General features: G+C 44.5%; 3 protein-coding genes across 8 annotated transcripts in view; 2 read left to right on the forward strand and 1 right to left on the reverse strand.

Annotated features, from left to right (window-relative positions):
- sba (six-banded) overlaps positions 1–23,469 on the forward strand; it is a 30,339-nt gene extending 6,870 nt beyond the window's left edge. For 2 of the 6 annotated variants that reach the window (XM_086830277.1, XM_086830276.1), the window contains exons 4-9: positions 2,152–2,275; positions 13,569–13,932; positions 17,554–20,000; positions 20,058–20,151; positions 20,232–20,360; positions 22,147–23,469. In XM_086830277.1, coding sequence (XP_086686403.1) covers positions 2,152–2,275; positions 13,569–13,932; positions 17,554–20,000; positions 20,058–20,151; positions 20,232–20,360; positions 22,147–22,583 — 3,595 coding nt within the window. In that variant the 3' untranslated portion in view covers positions 22,584–23,469. Of the gene's footprint in view, positions 1–2,151; positions 2,276–13,568; positions 13,933–17,553; positions 20,001–20,057; positions 20,152–20,231; positions 20,568–20,792; positions 21,196–22,075 lie in introns of all 6 variants that reach the window. The other 4 variants (XM_086830273.1, XM_086830278.1, XM_086830275.1 and 1 more) reach the window with 4 other exon arrangements.
- Positions 23,458–24,598, reverse strand: LOC110188065 (serine protease snk-like). The gene is made up of 3 exons (XM_020957615.2): positions 24,447–24,598; positions 24,216–24,375; positions 23,458–24,156 (listed from the first exon to the last, which is right to left on the reverse strand). The coding sequence occupies exons 1-3, from the start codon at positions 24,514–24,516 to the stop codon at positions 23,568–23,570; spliced, it is 819 nt and encodes a 272-aa protein (XP_020813274.2). The 5' UTR covers positions 24,517–24,598; the 3' UTR covers positions 23,458–23,567.
- Positions 24,599–25,484: 886 nt separating this feature from the next.
- On the forward strand, positions 25,485–26,095 carry TfIIA-S (general transcription factor IIA subunit 2). Its single transcript, XM_020957617.2, has 2 exons — positions 25,485–25,610; positions 25,688–26,095. The coding sequence occupies exons 1-2, from the start codon at positions 25,539–25,541 to the stop codon at positions 25,934–25,936; spliced, it is 321 nt and encodes a 106-aa protein (XP_020813276.1). The 5' UTR covers positions 25,485–25,538; the 3' UTR covers positions 25,937–26,095.
- The last annotated feature ends 624 nt before the right edge of the window (positions 26,096–26,719 follow it).

Consider the following 26,719-nt stretch of genomic DNA (forward strand, 5'->3'; position numbering starts at 1 on the left):
CACATCCGTTTAGTGCTTTTTAATTTTCATTTTTCCCTGTGCACAACAACACTCCTGTTGCGTGCCACTCAGGCGATGGTAAGCGGTGGGCTCTTAAGCCTCTTGCCACGCCAGCTGCATACAAATTGAGCCATAAGCTTTTGGCGCTGATGACGGCTCTCCGTCTCTCTCTCTCTCTCTCTGTCTCTCTCAATTGGTGCTCTCTCGCTCTTTCGGGAGTCCTTCGTGATGTCTGGCAATCGACTTGCCATCGATTTTTCCAATCTCGCACTCGTCTCTCGTCCATAAACCTCTGCTCTTGGGTCTCGTAAGTAGTTAAAAATAATTAATAAAACAAACCAGAACCAGTTTCCTTTTTCCTTTTCCCATTGCCATTGATGAGTCCCCCTCGTGAGATGATGGGTGAGAAACTGGGACTTGGACTCGGACTTGGATTCAGACTCCGAGTCGGATGATTTCAGATGAGATGCGGTGGCATTCTCCTGTTTGGCCAGCTAAAAGGGCCACTCAATTGACAATTCGCATACTCGTTTAACCCGTAACACGATTCTCGTTGCTGTGCTGTTCTGTGTTGCCGCTGCTGTTGAATGTTGCTGTCGCTCAATTATATTGTTGTCCCTGGCTCCCAGCTCATGCAACTCCCTTGCTTACAGCTCACAGCTCACAGCTCACAGCTCCTGTTGCTGTCGTCGTCGTTTCATTTAATGCCCTTGCCGCTTTCACACTTCATGCATTATTCAGATTTCCCATACGGTCTTGTCGAGACACACGGAGAAAACTGACTTTAAAGTTGATTAATTTTGAACTGGAACTTTAAATTTGTACTTGGGTTTTATGCTTAAAACTAGCACAAATTTTCAAATAATCTGTTAAGCTGATAACAGAATTATACTAGCTGAAGGTATGACTTTTAACCCGATTAATTAAATGTTTTTTGTGCAGTTCAGCATAAGTATTTCCTTTCTGTGTTGCTTTTGGACAGGAGACGATGAGGGTCAGGAGCAAAAGTCGGTGATGATGAACTTGAGTCCTGGCATCAGTCTCTCGAGTGCTTCAGCTTTCCTGCTTTTACCTCTCTTCTTGGACGACGGCGTCATCATCAGCGCCCTTGATTCCATCAACGTGCTCACACTTTACAATTAATAAGCAGCTCCGATTCTTTTTTTTTTTTTTTGTTGTGTTCACCCCCTTCTCTCCGATAATTTTTGCGTTCTTTTTTTTTTTGTATTTTGTGTATGAAACGAGTATGTTTTTTAACCCCAGCTCATGCGACAACGCATTTATGTCGGCAGATTTGCGGTCATGCGTGGCCCGTTGAAGAGGGGCAGCCGCAGCAGCCAGCGGGTTTTTTAAAGGGTTAACGTTGCGAAGGGAAATGCTGTAGGCTGCTCTCCTCCCTGCAAGGGGCTTGGCATTATTAAAACTGGATTTGCCGGGGTTTCTTCATATATATATATTATATTTTGCTTTTGTGTGCTGTTGCTGTGTCCCCTTTTAAGGTATTTAAGTGCCCGAAATTTAAATCAATTTTTTGCCTTTTCATAATTTTATGGCGCATAGGCGCGCTAAGAATGTGCATACATGCATATGTATGAGCCTTGTCATTGTTCTCGCAGATGTTGAGCTCAGGAATTGCTGTGACTCTTGTTGAGTATTAATGTGGCACATATATCTGTTGCGCATTTTCCTCAGACGAGACAATTCACCCCGAAATTCCAGTCGCAGAATGCGAATTGTATCATTACGCATTACGTTTCCCAAAGAATCAAGAACGCAAATAACTACACATGGTCCTCATAAGATACATATATAACGCAATAAGGCAAACCAGATCGAAACGATCGCCACGGTTTGGGTTTAATTTATGCCAGGGCACCGCTTTACATTGTCATGTTAATGCCCATTATGCTAATGAGTCGCTAATCAAGCACTCGCCCATTGCCGTTGACTGCGACTAATTGCCCCTGGAATACTATACTATACTATATTCACTACTCTTCGACCTTGGGGGGGTGAGTGCATAATTTCCATAAAACAAATTGTGCGTTTAGCCGGTGAATAACAGCGGCTAGAGTATACATAGCTAGTCCACTTAATTAATCTCGACCGCCCACTAAACCCATTTGTCTTTCCCTCCAACTCTTTTTGCAGTCCCTCGGGGAAAACGATGCGCACGCAGTTCCAGATCAAGGACTATCTGCTCTCACAGGGTACCTGCAAGTGCGGACTGCCGTGTCCGTTGCGCCCGGAATACCTATTTGACTTTAATGCCCAGGTAAGTCATGAACAGATGCAGTAAAACATATTTTACAATACAAACAGAACATAAAACTCTCGTGGTCATAAAACAATATTATTGGGTCCTAAAAATCTCGATGTGAGTTAATAGCAAATGAAAATGCCACTTTGTTGAGTGAAAGAATAATATTATTTGGTTCTTACAGGGTTTTATATTTATTTGAGCTTGCTGCCTACTTTGATTTCCCCCCCAAACGAGCTTCTTTCCTTGCTTTTTCTGGGTTCGTGTCACGGTGCCATCGTTAAACGTTGGACTTGTTTGTCTCATAATTGGCTGTAAATACCGAGCCATGAATGAGCTGATCCAACAAACGGGGGAAGCCAAAGCCAACGCTATTGGTATACCTACCTATATACCTACATACATCCAAGTGCCGGAGTCCGATGGCAGCGCTAAATCTAATTGAATGTGTGCTGGGAGCTAACTAGCTGGCAGCTGGAATTGATGGCTGGACTTGCAGGGAGGAGGATGAGGGAGTGGAGGATGAAATGAAACAAAATGAGGCGACTGCCGGGCAAAGCGGACTTTCACTGAGCTTTACTTGGCTCTATGGCAATGTAACTGATTCCCCTGCTCAATAAACCCCACATCGCTGGGGCTTCCAGATTAACGCAAAATATTTGTAAAACCAGTTTGACAACAAATCGACTGTGACGACGACGACGGCGACGGCGACGACGATGGCAGAGCGACGTCGACTGCATAATCACGGAGCAGAGTTTCGACTGAGATGGAGATCTGAGAGGAGCCAGGCCAGGCCAAGTCAGCCAATGAATCCCCATGACCATCTGCCGCTTTTGGAGCAGCTCTTAAGGCAGCCCCAATTTGTATATATCTTTCTCGCAGCAGAAGAAGTCTGTGTGCTGTGAGTGCAGTGAAAATCGCAGTGAAATCGCCTGCAATAAGATTCATTTTTCGACAACAAAAAACTGTTAACGGTAAATCACGCCCAGACATTGACTTCTGTGTTGGCTCTTTTTTCCTCAGTCTTGGTTATTATGATTATTTCTGGAGCCCCGATTCCCCCTGCTGACTTTGTTGTTCTTGCAGGTCTTATTGGCTTCTGTCTCCATTGTCCCCGTAGTCTCCTCCGTCTCTCCAACTGAGGTCATTAATTTGAGTTTATGGTTTCCCTTTGGTTTTTTTTTTTTGCGTGACGTTGATGCCGTCAAGCGCCAACGCCAACGCCCGACAAACCAACAGAGCGAGCTGGAGCTGGAGCTGAAAGTGGAACTGGATCCACCACCGCCCACGCAGCCACCCAACGCCCCGCCGCACATTCAATGTCCTTTTAATATGCTCCAACAAACTTGGACCGAGTGCACGTTGGGGAAAAATGTGACCTGAATATGAAGAATTTTTTAGCGAGAGACTTGAAAATACTTGAAATATCTGTGAAATGATTTTTAAAGAAATACGCTTTATATTTATATATCAAAAGTATACATAGATATAAGAGTGTAAAGCAAGTCTTTCCATAAATTGTAAAATTCTGGTACCTCGGCTTATGCTATTTTCAACTTGATTCAAAACCCTGTCAGGCATGTGACACAATTAGCAGAAACTACTTAAACCCCTTAAAAAATGCTAATTAAATTTACAACTGAAATAGGTTTCTAATCACAGTAAATTAAGCTCACTTGTGTTCACTTTTTCTCAGTGCACACACACGCATTTTAAGTTGAATGTCTGAACCCGCCGCCGTCAGCGTTGATTGTCGTCTTTTGTTGCTGCTGCTGCTCCAGCTGGCTCCGTCAATCGATATTTCGGTGCAATGCACTTATAACTTGGCTCATCCCTGCCCAGTTCCATCTCCTCCATCTCCATTGCCACCCGCTCCTGCTTTTGGCTTTGCATCGTTTAGCAAAAACTCCCCCAATGAGGAGCACACAGCTTCCATTCCCTTGGAGTGCTAAGCTGAGCTGCGTATTATCAAAAGGCAACCGCAATTTGTTTACTAAACACTTCATTGTGCCACCGATAGTCCCTCTCTCTCTGCCTCTCTCTCTGTTTCTTTCTCCTGGCCATTCCCACATCTTTTGACCACAAGAGTCGATGACTGTGTGTGTGTGCTCCCTGTTGGCCATAACTTTTGGGCTGGCGCTGGTTATGGGGCGGCTGGGAATGATGCGGATTGGCATCGGGGATTTTGTGTGTGGCAACTGTTTATTTTGTATTTTCCTTTAGTTTTCTTGTGTCTCTGTGTCTGCGACTCTTGGCACATTCAACTCGGCAATCCGCGTTTCATTTTGGCCATGATTGATGGCCCAACATAATGAAGTCTACGCTCGTTTGCTGATTTGTTCGCATTTCTGTTTTGATTATGGCCTTAACTGCCTTTCTTTTCAGATTCGAGCTTTGAGGTGCGGTAGGTTAGGGATTTCTTTTCTTTTTTGTCTTTGTATCTTTTTGTCTGTCTTGCCCAACTCTTCTCTCATATGCGAGTGTCTCTGTGTATGTGTGTGCTTGGTGAAAGTCTTGGCCAGAAAGTCTTGGCTAGACAAAGCGGCTGTCAGTCACTCACGTTGGATTGAACATGGCCATCGTATCGCATGGCAGGCGCAACTTGTCATGCGGCGAGGTTGGGCCCGCAAATTATGATGTCGCCTTGGTAAAATTCATGCAACGGATGGGGATTGGAATAGGGGTTTGCGGGGGGCAACGGAAAACGGACAGACCCTGAGTGTTTTAGTGGCTGCGATTGGAAAGTTGGAGCCGCAAAATAATGCTAAGTGGAGCAGAGAAGCTGACGGACGACGGCAGACAATTGCAGTTGCAGACATAACTAGTTTTTGTGAGTGCCGCTAGTTCAGTTCCACAGATTGTTCAAAGTATTTTAAAGTACAGGCAGAGAAATAAATGGTTATTTTAGATGTAAGTTATAATTTACTTTTTGTAGCACATTAAATCACATTTCTTTCAATGCAACTGCTTTTAAATCCAAGCTCTTTCGCCACATAACCAATTTTAACAATATCGTCAGGGAAACGTTTAAAGAGAAAAGCAAATGCAATCCAATTTGACTGATTTGTGTATTATTTATGGCCGTAATGCGTTCGTGGACACCATGTCGTATACGTAATATATATATGAATTGCGTATACGCAGTGTGGTTAATTAGACACATGCAACATCGAGTGAAATACATGGTAATTACACAGCCAAATGCCAAGCTCTTCGTCTCTTTAATTATCCCGCCTACATGGGGCATCCATAATATGCATATATTTCTCCATTCACTGAAGTCCATGACTCAGATTTTGGTTTATGACCTTTTGATGGGTGGCAATGTACAATGGGCGGTGGCCTAAAAAGGGTCAAGGGAGAAGGGTAATCATGACGCAGGCAGCCTAAACGAACGCTTTGTTACTCTCTCTCTCAGTCAGTCAGTCAGCTGCAATTGTCGATAATTAAACAATTATTTACAATTGAAATTTTCAATTGCAAAGTGCAAACGAAATGCCGAAACACAAACAAAGCGAAAAAAAAGATTGACTCGATGCGATATATTCATTTTTATTTTTCGATAAGTGCGAGACAATTGAAATTGATTTTCCACAAGGCGTTCGTCCACATTGGATTTCTATTTTGAGAGCATTGCACGCAGCATTGTGCCTCTCAGGGGTCTTACAGCCAGGCAAGTTGAGCAAACAAATAAAACTTTGGCCCCAACAAAAGCAAAAGCAAAAGCTGAAGCTGAAGCTGAAGCGTCGCAACAAGGCAAAACAAACAAACTTGAGAAGGTCAGCGCCGATCGATGTCAGCGTCGTCAGAGTCGGCAACGTTGTTTCAAAAATTTACAGCCTACAATAACAATAAAAGCAATATTAATTGTTGCTTTTGTTGCTGCTGCCGTAAAACAAACAAACACTGACACAGATGAATGCAGTCAAAATGTCAGAGGCTTTTAAATACAACAAAAAATGCAATGGGTATATTGATTATTCTAAAAAGTTTAAATAAAATTGTATATTTTAGTCACCATTTAGTAGACAATGTGTACAGGGTTTAATGGTTTTTTAGGCTTCAAGTAAAATATACTTTAGAAGCAATATGTTGTTTGTTTGTTTATTCATTTTTTTTACAATGTCTCAATAAGTGGACTTTAATTGCATTTTTTCAAACTTTATTTGCAAGTAAAATTTATTTCTGGCAACCTTTTATTTCTTATTTTTTATTTGGCTGTTGTGCAACATGTGGCTAGCAACATTTGCCTTTACTTGGCAACATTTCATGTGCGTTACGCCATTTTTAATGTAAGTTTTTCATAAATTTTCCATAAATTCCAGTAAAATCAAACAAAACGAATTAACGATTTTATATTCATCCAAAATACTTTGATTACAAGGTACTTTACTGTCGAATTTCGCTTTCCATTCCGTTTTCTCTTTGTGTTAACTTTGTCATAAAATGCCATTTTTGTACCCTTTTTACCATATTTATTCTCATTTATGAACTGAACCCAATTTTTATGAATATTTCGCACTCTGAATATTAATACCATGACTCTTTATATTCTCAAAAAAACCCATTTTAAAATAAAACCAAAGGCTTTGACCGCTGATATGCCCCACCTGGGACCTGGGACTTATGTGCCACAGAGAACGATTACGCCCAGCTGACTTGAACTGAATGTGCGTGAAGGTTGCCGGGGGAGCTGTGCTCTGGAAAACCGTATCGCAAATCGCAATCGCAATCCCAATCGCGAACCGCGAATCGCGCATGGCGGTGTCAGGGCCACGAAAACGAAAGTGAGCCGCGGGCGACGGCGGCTATCGCGGCACATTGTTTCGGTGTCACTCATTTGGGAGCTGCCCCCGCGGAGGCCGAGTGCCTCAATCAACGGGCACCGGGTACAGCTCCTCGTTCCTCGTTCCCTCTGGTTCCCGGTTCTCGCCTGTTTCTGACGCACACACACCAAAATGCAGCCAAGCACGTCCGTCATTCGGAATCCTCCCAGCTCCAGCAAACAGGAGTAGTGACTCCTCCTCCTCCTCGTGCTCCTATCCAACTGCTGCTGCACTTTTCGGCCAATTTGCATTTATAAACATTTGCAGAGCGGGGCCACGGTTATATACGGATGCGAAGGGCAGGCTGTAGCAGACAATTTAGCATATTCATGGAACAACAACTAAAACAATTAGGCGGCAGGTGGCAGGTGGGATGGGTATGGGAATGGTATCAGCTACGGGGCTGCAATGGTTGTATCCATCGTCTCCTCATCTTGCTCTGGCTCTTGTTTGCTGTTGTTGTTTTTTTTTCGGGGGTAATTTGCACGTCACTCGAAAGTGAGCAGGAAGACTTGACTTGTCTTGCCTCGACTTTACCCCACTCTGGCTGACTGTCTGGGCATTTTCGCAGTTTTTGGTGGCAGAAATTGAATTTCAGGCACTCGATTCGTCTCGCTCCCTGTCTGTGGTGTCCAGTTTTTGTGGAAACTTCATTAGTCCAAATTAAATGTTGTTCGTTGCGCCGTGAGCAGACAGCGTGGCATTGCCCGGAATAGGAGTAGGAAGGACCAGGACCAGGACCTGCAACAGGACAACGAGCTGTAATGGCAGACATGTCAAGAGGGGTTCGGTTGACTGAACCGCTGAAGAGTGGTTGCCATGCCCCAGTGGAAGGTGGAAAAGTACAGAGGTAGAGCAAGATATATAATATATATATAAAGGTACGTCCAGGTGACTGACACAGTTGAAGCCATTGGGAAAAGTTTTTTGGAAATTGAATGGGAAGCGCCAGCACTGAAAAAGTTGTTTTCCCATCTCACGACGACGCTCTGTGAGAGAAATTCGAGTTGCACATTTAATCCTTTAACTGCCCCCGAAAAGTAGTTGCTATAAATCGATATCAATGCCACAGAGCAGTTGGCGGGCTTCTTCAACCAGTTTTTGTGAGTCCTTTATGGCAAAAGTACACAGGAAAGAATTTTATTTGAGACATTTTAAAGGATAGTTTCAGTGTTTTGCTTACATGAAGTAGGTATTTTATTTTCATTTTACTAATCCATAGAGAAATTCTATATCCTTTAGGTATGTACTAATGATATGAATACAGATGCAAGTGCAATTCATACACTATCCTCTCAACCGATGTGCATTGTCGCTGCAATTTAATTTAATTTCCGTTTGAAGCTTCGAATACTTGCTGAGGAAATGTTTAGATATGTAAAGCTAAAAGTACATAAGTCGTTTTTTTTTTTTGCATGGCTCAGCGATTGTATATATACTCTATAGAAGTTCGACTGCATTTCCTGTTCACTGATGTGCACTGTCGCTTCAATTTGATTTAATTTCCGCTTAAAGCGAGTTCCAATGCCAGGGCGGTGAAATGTGTGGGTTCTTTCAAGGCTTCTGCATTTCAATCTAGTTTAAATGGCATCCTGCCAGGACACTCTGTGCCGTGAAACTAAGCAGAGAATCGAGCATTAACCAGGGAATTGCACGCACGCTTGCCCGCCCGTCCCGCGACCATCGAGCGATTTCCGCTGTGGGTTACGTCATGCACTGCACTGGGACGACCACGAGTTGTCGGTGTGTCCAGCAGGAGGAGAAGGAGCCGGGTCTGACAGGAAAATCTTGCTGCAGGACTCTCCAATGGCGACGTGACTGAGCGATTACTCATATCCGGCAGCGCCGCAAGTTCCTGTTGCGAGTGCGCGCACAATTGCCCGAAGGAGGTCCGTGTCCAGGTCCCGAGCCGGAGCCAGAGCCAGAGCCAGAGTCCGTGTCCGTGTCCGAGTTGAGAGCTGCTGGTAAAAGCCCTGGACAGGGGCAGGAGTCCACCCCGACAAAGGATTAAAGCAGTCAGCCGCCCGACAGTCATTATGACGTTAATGAAACCCAACACCGACGGTGCACCTGTGCATGCTTCGCACCTGCACCTGCACCCCCTCATCCGCCGCCAGCATAAGTCTCGCCCATCTCGTTTGCATATTGCCACGGCGTGGACACTCCGGCTGGACTCGGACATGGCCACCCCCTGGTGAGCAACTCCTCACTGCTCCCCACATGGACATGGAACCGCCCCTAACGCTTGAATGTCTGCCTGAGTTTCGTTTTAATTTTCACAATTATGCATGCAAAAGTGCAATGTTTGTTGGTATTTCACTGGCATTTTCGCTTGCATTTTGTTGCGTGTGTAACACGCCCACAACTCCCACTCCTTCTCAGCCCGGAATAAGCCCAGTTAATACGTCAAATATTCACTATATATATATGTGCATATATGGACACTTTGGTTTGTGTAAATAGCGAATTTATGTATATGCATATATTTTCAATTATATGTATGGTCATGTGTGTAATGGTCGTATTCATTAGCCGCACGCTCAGTGAGTGTGTGTGGAGTGTCAACGTGTCGCCTCAACGCTTCGCTGGATTTGCTTCTGTTCCTGCTAATAACCATTTTTGGTGGCCATAATGCTGTGCAGCATATCCAATGGGATATGCTCGGTTTGGGCCATGAATGAATGCAGCCATGGGAAACCAATTGCCAAGAAAAGCGGGTACAAATTATTGTTAAATGTTAATGAATACATTGATGGATACAATGGGTATTACAAGTATTCTGTACTAAATTGAGATTTAACCACGTACATATTTACAAGCGTTTTAATAATGTAAAGTAAAATATTTACTTTTAAGAACCTTAAGAGATGATAGATACTTCATAAAAGCAAATGCGAGAGGTATAAACTGAATTCACTAAATAATTAACTTGTTTAAACATTTATTATTCATATTTTAATCATAAGACAACAAAAGTAAATTAGAATTTATCATGATATATGTATATTTAACGTGTTATGCACTTAAATCCTATCCGATAAACATGAGTAAGTTAGACAGCAAATAAATTATAAAGTATAAAGAAAAGATTACTAGAAAAAAATTAGCTTAGAAATGCCAGAGTGAAAACAAATACAGGAAATCTTGTCAATCAAGAACCTGTTTCTTTCAAATGCAATCCAATTTATTACTTCATAAATGAACTAAATTAATGCAAAGTTATACAAATGCAAATTTGTGCGAGTAATCAAAAAGTCGTTCATCATAACAAAAGGTGCTGCACCAATGGTGTGCTCCACTTGCTGTCAACAACAGAAGCTGCTGCAGGACGTGCCCGGCTTTTGCTTAATTATTTTTCCATTAAATGCCAATTAAATTTGGATGTTATGTTTGAAACTCGCATCGAATTTCCACCAGATGAAAACCAGAGGAGCGCCAGAGCCGAGAGCTTCTGCCATTGGCATGGCAACGTTTGACTGCAGCTTTTGCATTTGCATTTGTGTAATTTTTTTGTTTTCACCATTTATTATATATACGAATATAATTTGCCAGGCAGACACGGCTGGAAGGAGATCTACCCCCAACAACAACCCCAATCCAGAGCCAGGCCAGCATCATCATGGCAGAGGCGACCCAGTTGGCAAATGCGAAATGTTCTACATCCATTTGTCTGTTTGTTTGTTTGTTTGTTTGCCATAAGAGGCGGAGGAGGAGCTGGAGGATGAGGGGTGCCTCTAACCCGGAGGATCTCTCTGTGTGTGTGTGTTGGTTGCCAGGGGGGATGAGCTGCGGTTTTATTGCATTTCAAAAGTTGAAATTATGTTTGCTTTCTGCGGCAAAGACGGACGCCAACTGCCTTTTGACTAAGTGGCATAGCCAAGCTGCAACAAAAACAGCACTTGAAGCTGCCACAAAGGCAACAGCATCAAGAGGCAGAAGCAACAAGAAGCACAAGTTGCACCAACCAAGGCAGCAGACATCAAGGAATGGGGATTTTGGCTGGGATTTCAGTTTGAAATGAATGTACCTAATGGATTTATTTTATACCAACAGGGCGTGGCAAATTAATAGACTCTTGCCTCTTCACACTATGAATAAATTGGCTTTCTCTCACTCTCTGTTTTTGTGGTAGAGTTAAGCTTTAACGCAATTCACCCCAGAGAGATGGCCTCCAGTTTCACGTTTCATTATCCCCTACTTATTCGCCAATGATTCGTTTAATTTCAGCACTTGGCTCACAGTACACCATCGGGTTCCCCCTGGGCTTTGCTCCTCGGGTCGTTTGTCAGGTTACTTGGGCCACTTTATGGCCTCCTTCAATTGCTCCTTTTCCTTGGTCCCTTGGTCTTTCGGTCAGTGCTATAAAAAGCAAAGCCAGAGAGTGAGAGAGCTGGCGGAAGGAAGCAGGGTGAGGGGCAGTGAAACATTTTAATGTTTAATAACCAACTTTGGTCTGCGGAATGTTCACTTAAATGTTCCGCCTGAGCCAGTACCAGTGCCAGTGCCGGATCCTAAAAGGTCCGAGTTGCCGAGTGTTTTGTACAAATTGCTGACCCAAAAATGGTTGCGACACGTTTCCAGCGCTTGGCTGGCCAATGAAGCAATTGCCATCCACTGATTGAAATGGCAAAAAGTGCACGGTCCCAAAAGGGTCGTCCATCATCGTCTCCATCCCCGTGAGCCACCTCAACGTCCCAAACTCCCTCCTCTTAGTCGTCATGGTTCATAAAAGCGAAGGAGGATGAGCTGATTTGGCGGGCGGAGACCTGCAAATCGAAACCTTTGCCGGCCGATTCATTTGCATAAATTCCATGCGCACCTGCTGCGCCCAAAAGCAAGTCGAGGATGAGGACGTGGAGGTGGACTGGAAGCTGCGGAAGGGGTACCTCTGCGGTCGCCATGGCAACACATTTGCCAGGTCTTTTGATCTCACCCAAAGCCCAACTCGATAATGATGAATTTGATGCATTTGATTGGATTACATGTGTACTCGGCCGAGGCTTCGTAGTCGGCGTAGTCGCCGGGTATTCATTTACAAAATGCTAATTGGACTGTGCTGTGCCCAGGCCCCGGGGCCCAAGGTCGTGTTCCAAAGTAATCAACCCAATGTTTTGACTCATCAATTTGCACACAAATGCGGGAGGAGGGAGTTCTCTGCGCGGTAATAATTTGAATTTACAATGTGGCCAAAATCTAAGTTGATTTAGCTTCAGAGAGTTTACTGATTTCGGGGAATACACAAATAATCCGTTGTATGTTCATAACAGAAAAAACAAGTTAAAAATATGTCATATTTTGATAATTCTCTTTCATATATAGATTTTATGCTATTAAGACACTACAATTTTTTAATTAGAGTTGTAATATGAACCCAAACTAAACAGATTTTTCATTACAACCATTAAAGAAAGACCCTATGTACATATGTATATGCTTTTCGTTTTTACTATTACATTAGTATTCCGAATAAAGTGATAATTCTGCAGTTATGAAACTGTAGTAAAACTGCTATTAATCTAATAAAATATAAGCAGCGTAAACCCAAAATAATCTGTATAAATTTATTACAGAAAAACAAATAAAGAATATTTAAGCTCACTATTGTATAAGTTGCTACACTACAGTAACGTACAATAATAAATTCAGCTCAAAAGTAAATATTAAGAATATTTAAAATTATCTTTTGTAAAATATATTTATCCTATAATCCAACTTAGCTTTCTAGATATGAGGAATTTTTTCTGGGCTATAACCCTATGACCAAAATTGAATTAAATGCAGATTTTTTTATTACAAAAATATTTCTTTAAACACATTTTTGAATTAAAACCCTGAAATAATTTGTTATACTTAAAGTTTTGTTTGGACTTATGCTTTGTATCATTAATACAAAGCTGAAATAAGGAAATTTAGGGTACAGTGTCATAACCCTGTAGTATACCATATTTAATTATATGTACTTTCGATGGAAGTGTCGTTGGTAATGCACATAAAATCAACTCTTAAAGTTCCGGAAACTCAAGGCATTAAAATTTATTAGCCAAAATAATAGACCTTTATGTGAGGCAACATTTCGTAGATTAGCCGAGGCGTATTTTCTAATTGAAGGGTATAAAAACGTTAATGCCAAATGGCGCCCCAAGCGCTTATCTAATTTTTAACGAATGCGACTCACGTTTCCCCATGCAAATTAATAGCGAGCGAGCTCTCACACTCCCCTGGAGTGTGCGGTTGGTTCCCCATGCTATGTGCGATGTGTGTGCTCCGGGGTTGGGTGGAGTGGACCCGAGGGGGTTGGAGTATTTGGCATTCCGAGTGCGCTGATTAAATTTTCGATTTCATATTTGACAGCCAGTGCGGTCTCCACGTCATCGTTTGTGTTGGTTTGCGGGCTTCGGTGGGTGACTGTGGCGCCTAATTTGATTGTTGCAAAGCATTTCCACTAATTATGCCAATTTGTTGCCTTTTGCTAATTACAGGTGCCCAATATGCCGCTCAAGTTGCCGACGGAGGCGTCAATGCCAACACCTTGCCTGCACCAGCGGCGATTTCTTGAATCTCAGCAGCTGCAACCGCAACAGCAGCAGCAGCAATCGCAAAATCTAAAGCATCAGCAGCCACAACAACAGCAGGCTGTCAAAGATGTGTCCGTATCGGTATCCGTAGCCACATCTGGACCAGCAGCAACTGTCAGCGATGTGTTCTCCACACTGATGACATCGACAGCGAAAACAACGACGACAACAGCCTCCTCCGCAGCAGCAACAGCAACAGCAGCAGCAGCAGCAGCAACATCAACAGCCCCAGCGGCAATAGCCACCGCACTTGAATTGGCCAACAAAGGTGAGTGGGGAGGAAAATATATCAAATGAACTGTATAAAATACTTGAAAAATCGTACTTATCATCTGGGATTATATATGATTGGGCCAGGGTTGTCAGGTTGTATGAAAGAAAGTCAAGTTGGCAGCTGCAAACTTAGAGAATATATTCCTTAATTCTTATTAATTAAACGTACTGAAAGAAACAGCCACATATTTGTTTCTAATGAGGTGTCCAGAAAACACTACAATACATAAAGTAAATTTTTATCAAGAGCTGTCAAGTCTATTATAATAACATAAAAATACAGATTTACAACTTTTTAATGAGATCGAAAAGGCATCTTATTTGCACCACGCAATAAAAGAGCCATTTTTAATTCGCTAGTTTCTGTATCAGATTTGCAACAGTGACATACCGCCTTTTTTTTTTGCCTTATTTATCGGCGCCATGGCAACCCTGGCTGTCAAAGCGCCCCTTGGGGAAGAACATTTGCAGCGCTCAAAAGCATGCTATAGAAAAATGTGATGCCTGCATTTTTGCGCAACTGCAAAAGTAGAAAAAAGAAAAGCAGAACCCAACCGAAAGCCCCAATAAAAACGACGACAGCGACAACGACTGACGACGAACAAGACGAAGACGACGATGACGACGACGGATGCACAGGGTGAGCTGAGATGGGTTGCGGAAGGAGAAGGATATGGCCGGAGGTGAGGTCAGGCCGAAAGGAAAACTAGTGTAGATACGTGCGAAAAGTGCAGGCTGGGCCAAGGAAAATCCTAAGTAAAGCCATTCCAAAATGGAGCACAGCAGGAAGTGCACACAATTGCTATGAACACACAAACACACACAAGGAAACACGTTTGTGCTTGTCTACAGTTGGGGTTAAGATGATGGCTTTAAAGATATTTAGGAAAAGTCATAAAGGTTTCTTAAACAGCAAGGGGAAAAATTAATTAAACAACTAAAGTTAATAATAAAAAGTTAATGGAATGTATGAATATATGTATAAAGCTATATACAAGCTTTGTACAGTTTTATTTTAACATTTAAATAGCAATTACTAATTGCAATAAATTATACAAAATTATAATGAACAGGCTTAAATGTAGCACTGAAATTCCTACACAAAAGATACATTAAGACTACCTCAAGGCCTGTATAAACTTTATTTTTTTGGGAACCCCCAAAGGAAGCTTTACTTAACCGTTCAATAGTTCCAATTTTGTGACCTCACCTGTTAGCAGCACACAAATGTTTTGGGGTGTGTTGTGTGTGTGGATGCAGTGGAAAAAGGTGCTCGATGTTGACTGTGGCTGCTTTTGCTTCTGCTGCCAAGTGAAAAACGATGCCTAGACAATGATAAAGTGAAACTGCACACAAAAACCCATAGCTATACAGAGCAGCAGAGTGAGAAAAACAGATAGATGCACAGGATACAGAGGTGGAAGAAGTCGAGGAGGATGGAAAAGGATACAAAAAAACGGAAGGCAAACACAGGCAAACAAACACAAATACAAACACAAACACACGGCGAAAGCGGCGAGTTCAACAAGCTTACTAGGGGGGGATGGCACTGGTTTCTGGGTTCTGGGTTCTGGGCAGGAAGTGCATTTCGGCTGCTTCCCGAACCCCACACATTACTTGCTGACTGTCCCCATTCAACTCATCCATTCTCCCAGCTTGTTTTGATTTTGTCCTTTGTGTGACGCCAGTCAAAGGAACTTGACGCGTTCCGACAAAACAACGCGTTAGTCAAAGACTTCCTTCGTCTCCTCCCTAAAAACAGCCACCCATTGGGTTTCCCTAGTTTCCCGGTTTCCCTCTCGCTTTTCCCCCGCTGCAGGCGCTTTAAATCGAGCAAAGCAACATGATAAATAAATGTTATGTTTATTAAAGACCCCCAACTGCTGCCATTTACACTTGAGAACGCTCCAAGCAATTTGAACAGCTTTGCCTCTAAGCACTGGGATTCTTTGGAATGGTCCTTGGGCAGAGCAGTAGCAGCTTTTGAAGGTGACACGAAAAGAGGGGGAGGGGGAGGAAAAACTGAAAGGTCTTCTTTGGTGATTTCTGTCTCGCAGGAAGCCAATTAGTCAAATACACCAAAACTTTAGTTTAGTTTTAACGATTTTCTTGCTTTCTTGGAGGGTTTATTGAATACTATAACTCTGCAAGTGTATGCATTTTATAAAGGAGATTCGATTTTAAATGAAACTTGTATAAATGCATTCGATTTCCCTTCAAAATATTGCATTTCTATGTACTGGTAACAATTACTGAATGAAATGAATGTTTATTTTGTGCAAATATTTTAACCATTATCAAATCATATTTCAACGTTTTTAACCAGAAGCAATTCCGCATTCCTGCTTGCATCCTAAATAGCCTTTGTATTTGAGTTTTCTTAAACTCTTTTCCAAAGGCTACTGCTGAAATTATAAATAATTCGCAGGACTATTTGCATTGGATTCCCCATCCGTTTGCAATCAACCGGGAAACAGGACTTGCAGAAACTTTCCCTTCCATTGACACCGCACCGCAGCAATTCAGCATCCCGAACTACGCTGTTATCTGCAACAGCCGCAGGCGGGTTGAGTTTCTGAAAGGGTTTTTCTTCCAGCAATTCAAAGCAATTTGATTTCCATTTGAGATATTTGGAGAGGAGCAAAAAGGGGGGAAACAGCACTGCAAAACTGTTGCCGATTGGGGGGGAAAGGGTTTCGCAGCTGCTCCCATATTCACTCATTCACTCATTCATTCATTCATTCATCCATTCGTTGCGGAAGGGAGAGAAGATAGTCCCCGCTCAGCTCAACATTTGGCAAACATTGTTAAAAACTTTAAAATGAAAAGGTTAATTGAAACAAAAGGGACTTGATGGCAAAAGTTTGCTTGAGCGCGTCCAGTGCCGGCCGCCACCACACCTTGTATCCTTATATCCTTGTATCCTTGTGTGTACTATGCAGCCCAGACCGGAGCAATCCTCGAAACCATCCACTTGCAATCCTCCCCAAGCAATCCTCCCGGGGAGGAGAGAGAGTCCAATCAGCGTCGCATTAAAACCGCCCGCACAAAGCAAAAGTTTTGCGCGATTTAGAAATTTTCGCGAACCATCGCTGTTTTGGGGTGTGGAGTGGCGCCCTTTGGCTGGCCAGGATGCGGTCTGTGTGGGTGTGGCGAGTATTTACTAGGAGTCGTCCTTTGCTGCCTGCCTAGCTAAATGAATTTAAATTTCTCCGTGGTTGGCCTGCATCGCTGGCCTTTTTGTATTTTTGGGGGAGGTAAACCTTTTTAATTATAAGTCTGCCATTATATGCTTACGCTTATAAACCAGTCCAACATTTCTTTTTGTTTTGTGGAGTGGAACCTTTGCCGAACGTCTGTCTGTCTGACTGGCTGTCCGTGTGCTCTGATTTAATTCGGGTCGTTTGGCCCCCTTTTTGTATCCCTTTTCCGCCTCGATGTTCAAACTTTACCCGACCTTTGTGGGTGGCTTTTGCTCTCGGTGGGGTTCTCGGACACGTTGCGGGCACTTTAAGGACGCGACGCGCTTTGCATAAACAAACTGTGCGAGAAAGAGAGGATGTGTGTCTTGACCTTTCACTGACTTTGCCTTTTCAATTTGTTGCTCCATTTGCAGACGCTGATTGCCACAAATATGGCAATAACAAATTACCTGCCTCGGTCCGGATCTCGACCACGCCCACGCCCACATCCACAGCGACGTCCTCGCTTCCGCTTCCGCTGTCGAGTGCGGTGCCAACTAGTCAATCATTAGCATTGGGCGGAGGAGCTTCAGCTGGCGGAGCTGTACTCCAGCGTTCGGCGGCGGGACATGTGATAAAGCCGCCTCCAGCAACTCCTGTCTCCACCAGCAATACCCTTACGCAGCAGCCCAACTTTAAGGACGATCCCGCTGGCTATCTGCAGCAGCAAACAGCACTGTTGCACAATTCCCTGGGAGGAGTGGGTCTGGATATTACCAAGACAGTGCCGGCAACATCTACTGCTCGAGCCCTGCCCCAGGAACCCATCGTGCACAGCTCCCAGCAGCAGCAGCAGCAGCAGCTTCAGCAACAGCAGCAACTCCAGCAACTGCAGCGCCAGAGGATGCGACGGCTATCACTCTTTGGCAAATGGGAAGCAGAACCAGTGCCCGTGAGCAGTCCACAAAGTGCTCCCATGGCCGGAGCCCGCTCACTGCAGGTGGACACCGCATTTGCGCGTCCTCAGAAACCGCAGATAACCAGCGTAACTGTGGTGCCGGCTCCCCAGGAGTCGCCCGTTTCCAGCAGTGCGGCAGAGACGCCGCCGCTTGAGAAGCGACCCGAGCAGGTGGGTGCCATCTCCACGAGCCACGAGAGCCCGCGGCAAAGCCTCTCCTCTCCCACGGATTCACTGGATTCGGCCAAGAGCACGCCCTCCGCCTCGCCCAAGCCCCAGATGCAGGTCCAGATCCAGCCGCAGGTGCTGCAGATGCGCACACAGGCCCAGGGCAATCTTCCGACTCCAGCGCCCATCACTGTTCCCGCCCATCTCCGCGTGATGCGCCAGCAACAACAGCAGCATCAGCAGACTCATATTATTTCTGGCCAGCGGCTGCCAGTGGCCAGCAGCAGTGCAGCCATGGCCACGCTGACCAGAAGCATTGTGACCTCCACGGCAGGCACGGGCACGTTGACCGCACGCCCGGTGACCACCACCTTGAGCAGCTCGAATTCTGCAGTGGCACAGCTGCAGTCAATGGCCGGGGCCATGGGTGCCTCTGGTGGCGGTGGCCAACTGATTATGACTTCTTCGGGCCAGCTTCTGGTCATTCCCACTAACAAGGCACAGCCGCAGCAGCACCATCGCCCGGGTCAGCCGGGACAAGGTGGTGTCATCATTCAGCAGCAGCAGCAGCAGACAGCGGAGCTGCATCCACAGCCTGGCGGTGGCTACATCGTTAGCCAGCCGTCTCCAGTGGCTGCTGCCAGTTCCAGCAGCAGTAGCAGCAGCAGCAGCACAGTCATCCTGAACTCTGGTGGGGCCAAGCTGCTCCACCATCAGATCATTACCTCGCAGGCGGGACAAATCAACCAAGCGGCCGGAGGAGCTTCGAACCAGCAGCAGACCGCAGTCCTGCTGAACACACTGCCCAACGGCGGCTACATCGTCCAGCAACAGCAGCAGCAGCATCAGACACAGACCCAACAGCAGGCGGAGCAACTCCTGGCCATGCCGCAGCCGCCTCCAGCGCAAACCCTGATCATCAGTTCGCCGGACAACAAGCGAAGGGCGCGGAAGCGCAAGAGCTCCATCTGTAGCACACCGCCGCCGAGTTCACCCGCCAAGACACTATCGCCACAGATCTCGCCCAGCATCCCCAGCCAGGCACCCGCCCTGCTCCACCAGCAGGCGGCGGCAGCAGCAGCAGCCGCAGCGGCGGCTGCAGCTACTCCTCAATTCCCGCAGCAGTTCCAACTCAGCCCCGGCATTCAGGGCATCGTGGTGAACAAGCCGAATCCAAACGCAACCCCGCAGACCCAGCAGCTGCTTCTCCAGAACGGTCAGATCCTGCAGCAGGTGAACCTTATTGGACAGCAGCTGCTGATGCCTGCTGGCTTGGTGATGGCACCCGATGCCACACTACTGCAGATCCAGAATATGCCCACGACTAGTTTACTCACACCACAAGGGCCAGTAATGCTGCGTACACCATCGCCGCAGAGTAAGCCATCCTTCATCTCGCCCAGCGCTGGGGGTCAGCAGTACTTAGTGGGTGCTAATGGCCAGTTGAGCCCCATCGGCCAGATCTACTCCACGCCCATGGGTCTGGTGATGCCGACCGGTCAGCAGAGCGGTGCTTCCTTCGTGCAGGCTAGTCCCACGACCACCACCATCCAGATCCAGCACCAGCAACCAACTCCACAGCCGCACACGCAGATCAGCCTGCAGCCTGCACCTGCACAGACCACCACATATGTGACCGAGTCGGCGATGATGAGTCGCCAGGGAACAGCAGCAGCTAGTCCACCGGATACCACCACCTGTAGTCCGCGGAGTCCTGAACGACCGCCCAGCCACCGAAGCAGCGGCAGCGATATGGTGAGTGTTTAGAAGCTTCTTAGTTCTATGAAAACCTAACCATTTTTGTCTTGGCAGGTGCAATGCGTGTCCAGTTCGGAGCCGGATGCGGCTGTGTCGCCGCAAAGTGCCGAGAGCCGGCAGTCGCCCTCGTCCACGGATTGTGAGAGGAGTAAGTGTAAATGAAGGATATGGCTTGACTTGAATCCTTGCAGATCTCTTATACTAATTTCCTATTCCTCCCCCCATTAGGCATCTGCAACAACAATCTATTCACCCAGCCCAGCGGGATATACAAGCACTCGGAGCCCAAGATCCGGCGGATTCACATCACTTCACAGGGAGCCACGGAGAACGGCATTAGTCTGATGCAGGGACAAGGTATGCGACACATCAACTCCACATCATCCGCATCCGCCTCCATGTCCATAACGTCGTCGTCGTCATCATCGTTGTCGTCGTCGGCAACCCCACTAACAACCACTGCTGTGGCGGGTCACCGCCAATTTGTGCACCGCCAGCTGGCGAACAGCAACCCCAACAACACCCTCATCCACAGCCACAAAGTAGTTAACATTGACTACCAGGGTAAGGCCCCATCGGTGACCAGCACTAACTGCATCCGCCACACTCTAACCCACTGCCACCACACTACCTACCATTTGGCCACTGCATGAACACCGCCTGCACCTGCACCTGCACCTCTTTTTAGTTCGTAACCCTTGTCCCCCGCTGGTGCCTGGGATCACCCCTGTAACTGAGTAACCAAAGCCATAGCCCCAAAGTCTCTATGTGAGTGTGTGCCTTTCGTAGAGTCGCCCACAACAACAGCAACTGCAGCCACTCCGATACCAGATGCAGTGCCAGCCGTCGTCGAGACGGTCAGGACACCGACCAAGCGCTCGCGTCGACCACAGCGAGGAGCTGCCCGTGCCATGCCCACACCCGGGTCAACTGGTAACTCCCTAATGCCGCCCCGCTCCTTTGCCATTGCGGAACTGATCTGGGGTCCAGCTCGTGGCCATCCCGCTTGGCCCGGAAAGATCGTCAAGATGCCGGATGGAGTCTGCACGCCGTCGCAGCAGTTTGATCATGTGTGGGTCCAATGGTTCGGCGGCGGCGGTCGCTCCACCTCCGAACTCATACCGGTCAACTCGTTGCAAAGTCTCTCCGAGGGTCTCGAGGCGCACCACAAAGCCCAAAAGGATACGAGAAAGTGAGCATCGATCGCAGGCTGGGTGGGGTGGGATCACAGAACAGGGGGATCTTTTTATAGCTTTCAGGGACAGCAAGTGGATTTGAGGGAACCTTTGTCTTTAGGTGGAGCACCAGAACACCAGCAATGTAGCTCAATCTTGTTATTATTTTTTTATTAAGGATGCCACAGAAATATTTCTAAATCTACTTTAAAATTGTTTATCCCAATCTTAATACCCTTACAGGGTATTATAATTATTGATAGTTCTAACCCCTCATGCTTTATTTTATGGAATCCTTTAGAATATTTTTGTACATCTTAGCACAGTTGTTTTTGTGGCACCCCTTTGTGTATATCGTTGAATTCCTGAGTATTTTTATTTAGATATTGTTTTTTCATTACAATGTTTTGCAAAAACAAATTTTTGATATTGTTGTAGTTAAGTTTTCATAGAATTGTAGTTAATTTTTGCAATTTTTAAATGTGCAATTTAGATTATTTTGTAGTTTATTTATTTGCAGCCTTTACATTTGCTTAGCCTTGGACAAAAGTAGCTAGATTTCTGATTTGTTTTACATTTCTGATATTTATCAATTAAATTGGCATTTAAATGCATATTTAGTTAATTTATTAATTATTTACACACATTGACTCTTTTAATTTTGCTAATTAATATTCTTGTTTCTTTATTTTTAATGCGCTGAACCAAAACCTGAAATTAAACCCTGCCCTCTGCCAACACCCCAACGTGTGTGTAACTCCATGTGTGTGTATGCAATATCATCATCATCATCATCATGACCAACCAACAACCCCAACGAATACCCGAATACCCGAACCAACAAACCAACCTCTGAAACCAAAAACTCAACCACATACAACACACACCTCACGAAAGGAGCCGCAAACTGAACTCGCAACTCGAGCGGGCCATACAAGAAGCAATGACTGAGTTGGATAACATTTCAGCCTCCTCGACACCCGCTGCAGCCGCAGCCACAGCCACATCCTCATCCTCATCCTCATCAGCAGCGGCTGCTGGTGCCGCTGCTTCAGCCATAATTGGCGGCCAACAACAATATCATCTTCAGCAGCAGCAGCAGCAGCAGTCGCCCTCTTCAACGAACAACAAAATAAATGGACTGGCGCGGAGCAAGCGCCAGGCCAGCAACACAAGTGGTGGCTCCAGCATGATGCTGACCGCCAGCACAGCGGCCACACTGAGTGGCCTCTTCACTCAGCAGCAACAGCGAGCCAAGCCCATACGCATTGCACCGGCTCCACCGGCAACGGGATCGGGAGTTGGACCGATAACTGGAGCGGCAGTGGGAGTGGGAGTGGGAGTGGGAGCAACTGCGACAGCCACTGCGACTGGCCGAACTGAGATCCTCAAGCTGGCCAAATGACCAGCACTGTCGGCGTTGTCGTCGACAGTCAGCACAGCCAACTACACGCTCGTCATCGGGCACAAGTAGTCGAGTAGGGGTTATCCCAAAAGCTATCCATACATACGATACCAGAGTATAGTGTTTAGTGTTATACGTATAGATGTCATCCTCAGCCGCCGGAGTTTGTTTCGTATGTATTCTTTACCAGATTCACAGCCAGACTCCCCCGCTTAGTTGCGTCGCGCCGGGCGGCGCTTTGAAATAGACAATAAAACAGCAAGAGATGTTAATGGAAATCGAGTTACAAAAATGATGAGAGAAGGGGTTCTAAACATAATAAGCAAATCGGTTTTTTGGCTTCTTAGACAACTGGACATTGTTTTGTACATAGTGAACACCACAAAGCTACTGATGTTAGTACTTAAGTATTTATTTATTGCATATAGATCCTCGGTTTCTATAGGTTTTTTTTGTTGTTTCGTTGCAATTTGTAGACTCGACCTTTATTTTTATATATTTATATATATATGTATTTAGGTAGCATTAGCTGGTATTTATAGCCACTAAGTTGAACACACCGCGTAATGATCAAGAAAGCAAATTAAACATCAAATCAAAAGCAAAAAAATCAGCCAGCACTGATTTTTCCATTTATTGTTTATGCCCGAAAGTGTTGTTTAGAACTGGAAGCGATCAAATTATTTATAAACAAGCCGAGCATGCGATGTACGGGAAGGAAGGAAGTAAGAGAAATTATATTTATAAATTGTTATTATTTATTTAGTTGAAACTATTGTAAAATTATAATTGTAAAACGGAAAAACAAGAAACGAAATCACTCTTAGCGGAAAACCACACACAAAACAAATAAGAAGTAAAAACAAAAGAGAACTAAATGGAAAAATTGTTGCGTTTTATTGTCAAGTCATACATTTTTATGAAGATCTTTTCCCTATGCAATTATTTATTAATTTCACTAATGGTTTAATAATTATTTAGAATTTAAATAGCATTCATATTAGTTCGTATCCATTCGAGGTAGTGGTAAACCTTTGTGTACAAACTGGGAATGCCCGGAGTATCACAGGCTATGCCCACTGAAGTTATACCAAGGACTTGGTAGGCGCATCCTTTACCGATATGACGAATGAGCAGGGGTCCTCCCGAGTCGCCGTTGCAGGTGTCCTTGTGCTGTGGAGATCCTACACACAACTGGGTCAGTTCACTGAATCCATTGGGCAGCTCCTCGAACGGTTCTGTGGTCCGCTCGCATGCCACTCCATAGTTTTGAAGGTCCACCCTTCTCAGTTCCTTGGACTGCTGACCTCGGGCAGCGTGTGTCAGGCCCCAGCCGATGGCAATGAAGTATCGAAGCTGCTGTCCGCTGGTGTAGGGCAGGCAGGCGGGAATCTTGTACTGATTAAATACTACATCCCGACTCAAATGGACGAGTCCTATGTCATTGTAGAGTACGGGATATTTGAATTCAGGATGCTCCCTCGTTTTCAGTACATCGAAATCCTCCGGCTGGGCATCGTCTTTGTCGCTGCCGAACACAAGTTCTCCCAATCGCACCACATTCACCGATCCACTGGATATATATGTTTTTTAAATTACAGTTTAGTGAATTTTTAATTATTAAGCACTTACATATCCGAGTAGAAGCAGTGGGCAGCCGTCAAAATCACTCGCTTGCTAATCAATGTTCCACCGCAGAACCATGTGGTTTGATTCCGTGTTTTGTCGCGATAACCCAGACGTGCTGCCGCAGGGAACTTTTTGGGATGGGCTGCAGTGCCCCCAATAATCTCATGTTTTGGGAATTTTTCAAAGAAAACAAACAAAAAATCTCAAAATATTTATTTAAAGCAGAACGCTTACCTTCTTCTCCAGATATTCCAGCAATGTAATAGCTCCACAGGAGCAGTACGGCGAGAACCCACTTACTCATCTTATAATTTTTGAACTGCGTCGAGCGGTGATTCCGATGAGACTGAAATCTGTTTATTGAATTTATTCAATTCGTTTGCATCTTTAATGCCGGTTTCTTTATCTGTTCAAACCTAAGCTCAAGCGTCTACAGACAGGGTAAGCACATGAGATTGACTGATAACAGGGAAATCACCTTTCCCAAATATGCATATATACGCTTGCTTGATTGATTATTATTTGCACAGTCGAGTATTTTATTATGGTGGTTTTTGCACAATTTCTGGGATGATGTATTTTATTTTTATACTCATTGGTCAAAGGGTGCATATATAGTGGGTGGAATCTTCAACCTTATAAAGTATAAAGTTTTTTTTCCTGATCAGCATCACAAGCCAAGTCAATTATGTCAGGTACGTAAGTTTGCGAAAACCAGTTTTCGAGCACTGAAACTATTTATAAAGTCTTCTTTGCATTACTAATAGATTATAAGCGAAACAAGCCTGATCGGGTGAATAAATATAGCATTTTGCTGCCAAAGAAACAAAGGATACAAAATCATTATTTGGTTTCTCAGCATATTTGCATTATCTCTTAATTTCATACCTTTCATACCCCACAGTACATCAGAAGAGCTATTCGCTTCCCCTGATATTCTTTTTTAATTTTTAAACGTAACGGTCTAGCAACTGCAGCGCCCCCTCGAGGAATAATTTACAACCCTCTAGTGGTTGTTAATGAAACTAGCAATAATTAAAATACTGCAAGCATCGACAATTTTGTTTTTTATTTGTTTAAATTAAATAGTTTCTGTGTATAATAATATAATTTACTTAAATTTTGTTATATTTGCAAAAATTAAATGGTACAACCAGACGGTATAATTTATCGATATAATGCGGTCGCTAAGACTTATGCGATATTTATGTATCGATTCTTTATTAAAATCATCGAATGTTGTTGTAGCCCTAGCTTCGCCTGCATTTTTCCGTTCTTTGTGAAAATTTATTAAAAAAACAATAAACACAAATAAACAGAGCCACCATGTCCTACCAACTATACCGCAACACCACGCTGGGTAACACGCTGCAGGAGAGCCTCGACGAGCTGATTCAGGTAAGAGTTTGCTAGCCTACAAAATGGTAGCAGCTGGCGGGAGCATCGAAATGTAATCCTGAGTTTTCGTCTTGCAGTACGGACAGATCACACCTGGATTGGCCTTCAAGGTGCTTCTGCAGTTCGACAAGAGCATCAACAACGCCCTCAACCAGCGGGTCAAGGCCCGGGTTACCTTCAAGGCTGGCAAACTGAACACGTACCGCTTCTGCGACAATGTCTGGACACTGATGCTCAACGATGTGGAGTTCCGGGAGGTGCACGAGTTCGTCAAGGTGGACAAGGTGAAAATCGTGGCCTGCGACGGCAAGAGCAGCGAGTTCTGAGCACCCACTAAGCCCACCGCTCTGATCCACATAACGCATTAAACCTTTATAATAGTCGTAAGATTCGTAGCCGATAAGCTGGGTTGGCCACTGGAGCACCGCCCGTGTGATCGTAGTATGGCATTGCAAAATATATACTGTTAATTCGTAGTTCAAAAAGGGCTAGTGTATTCCTTGGCTCGGATAATTTCTTTAACTCCAGAGGAATCCGAGACTTCGTGTTTGGGTGTTTTCAGACAATTAAGAAAATGGCCCCACTTTTAGCCGATTACGGAGTTTTATATTTCATTTTTAGAGACTTTCAATTCTTTGCTTAAAATACATATTCTTGTAATTTCATTAACAGTGGGTGCTGTTTTCGAGATCGACAAAGTTTTTTAAGTACACCCAGTTCCGCCATAAATAGGAATAAAAAAATAATTAATAAATAAAATAACGCCTCTGAAATTCTTGTTTAAGATGTATTACATTTTAAGGCATAAAAACAGTAGATAGACATCATGTGTCCGGCGTGTTATTATATGAATAATTTTAATAACTTTTAACCGATATTGATACATATCGATAGCAAACCATCATCATGTAATGCTTATAAATAATCAATTCGGAAACATCGATATTAGATAATGACATGCGATGTGTTAAAAAAATGTTTATAAACTATGTTTTTACATATTTATCTGATGATGGTTAAGAAAGCAGGACAAATCAAATCCGATCGTCGCGAAGGACTGAAAACTAATGTCATAAAAAAACTAATGCTTATTAAAAAGTACGATACCA

The sequence above is a fragment of the Drosophila serrata genome, unplaced genomic scaffold (genome assembly GCF_035046125.1).
Source record: "Drosophila serrata isolate PLE 108 unplaced genomic scaffold, ASM3504612v1 contig_233, whole genome shotgun sequence".
Lineage (NCBI taxonomy): Eukaryota > Metazoa > Arthropoda > Insecta > Diptera > Drosophilidae > Drosophila > Drosophila serrata.

Bases quoted from the DNA above. Each gene is read 5' to 3' on its own strand.
- TfIIA-S (XM_020957617.2), top strand. From the start codon at position 25,539: ATGTCCTACCAACTATACCGCAACACCACGCTGGGTAACACGCTGCAG. The intron at 25,611-25,687 runs GTAAGAGTTTGC...TTCGTCTTGCAG, and splicing joins GCCTCGACGAGCTGATTCAG to TACGGACAGATCACACCTGG.
- LOC110188065 (XM_020957615.2), bottom strand. From the start codon at position 24,516: ATGAGTAAGTGGGTTCTCGCCGTACTGCTCCTGTGGAGCTATTACATT. The intron at 24,376-24,446 runs GTAAGCGTTCTG...TCCCAAAACATG, and splicing joins TGGAATATCTGGAGAAGAAG to AGATTATTGGGGGCACTGCA. The intron at 24,157-24,215 runs GTAAGTGCTTAA...ATATATATCCAG, and splicing joins CACTGCTTCTACTCGGATAT to TGGATCGGTGAATGTGGTGC.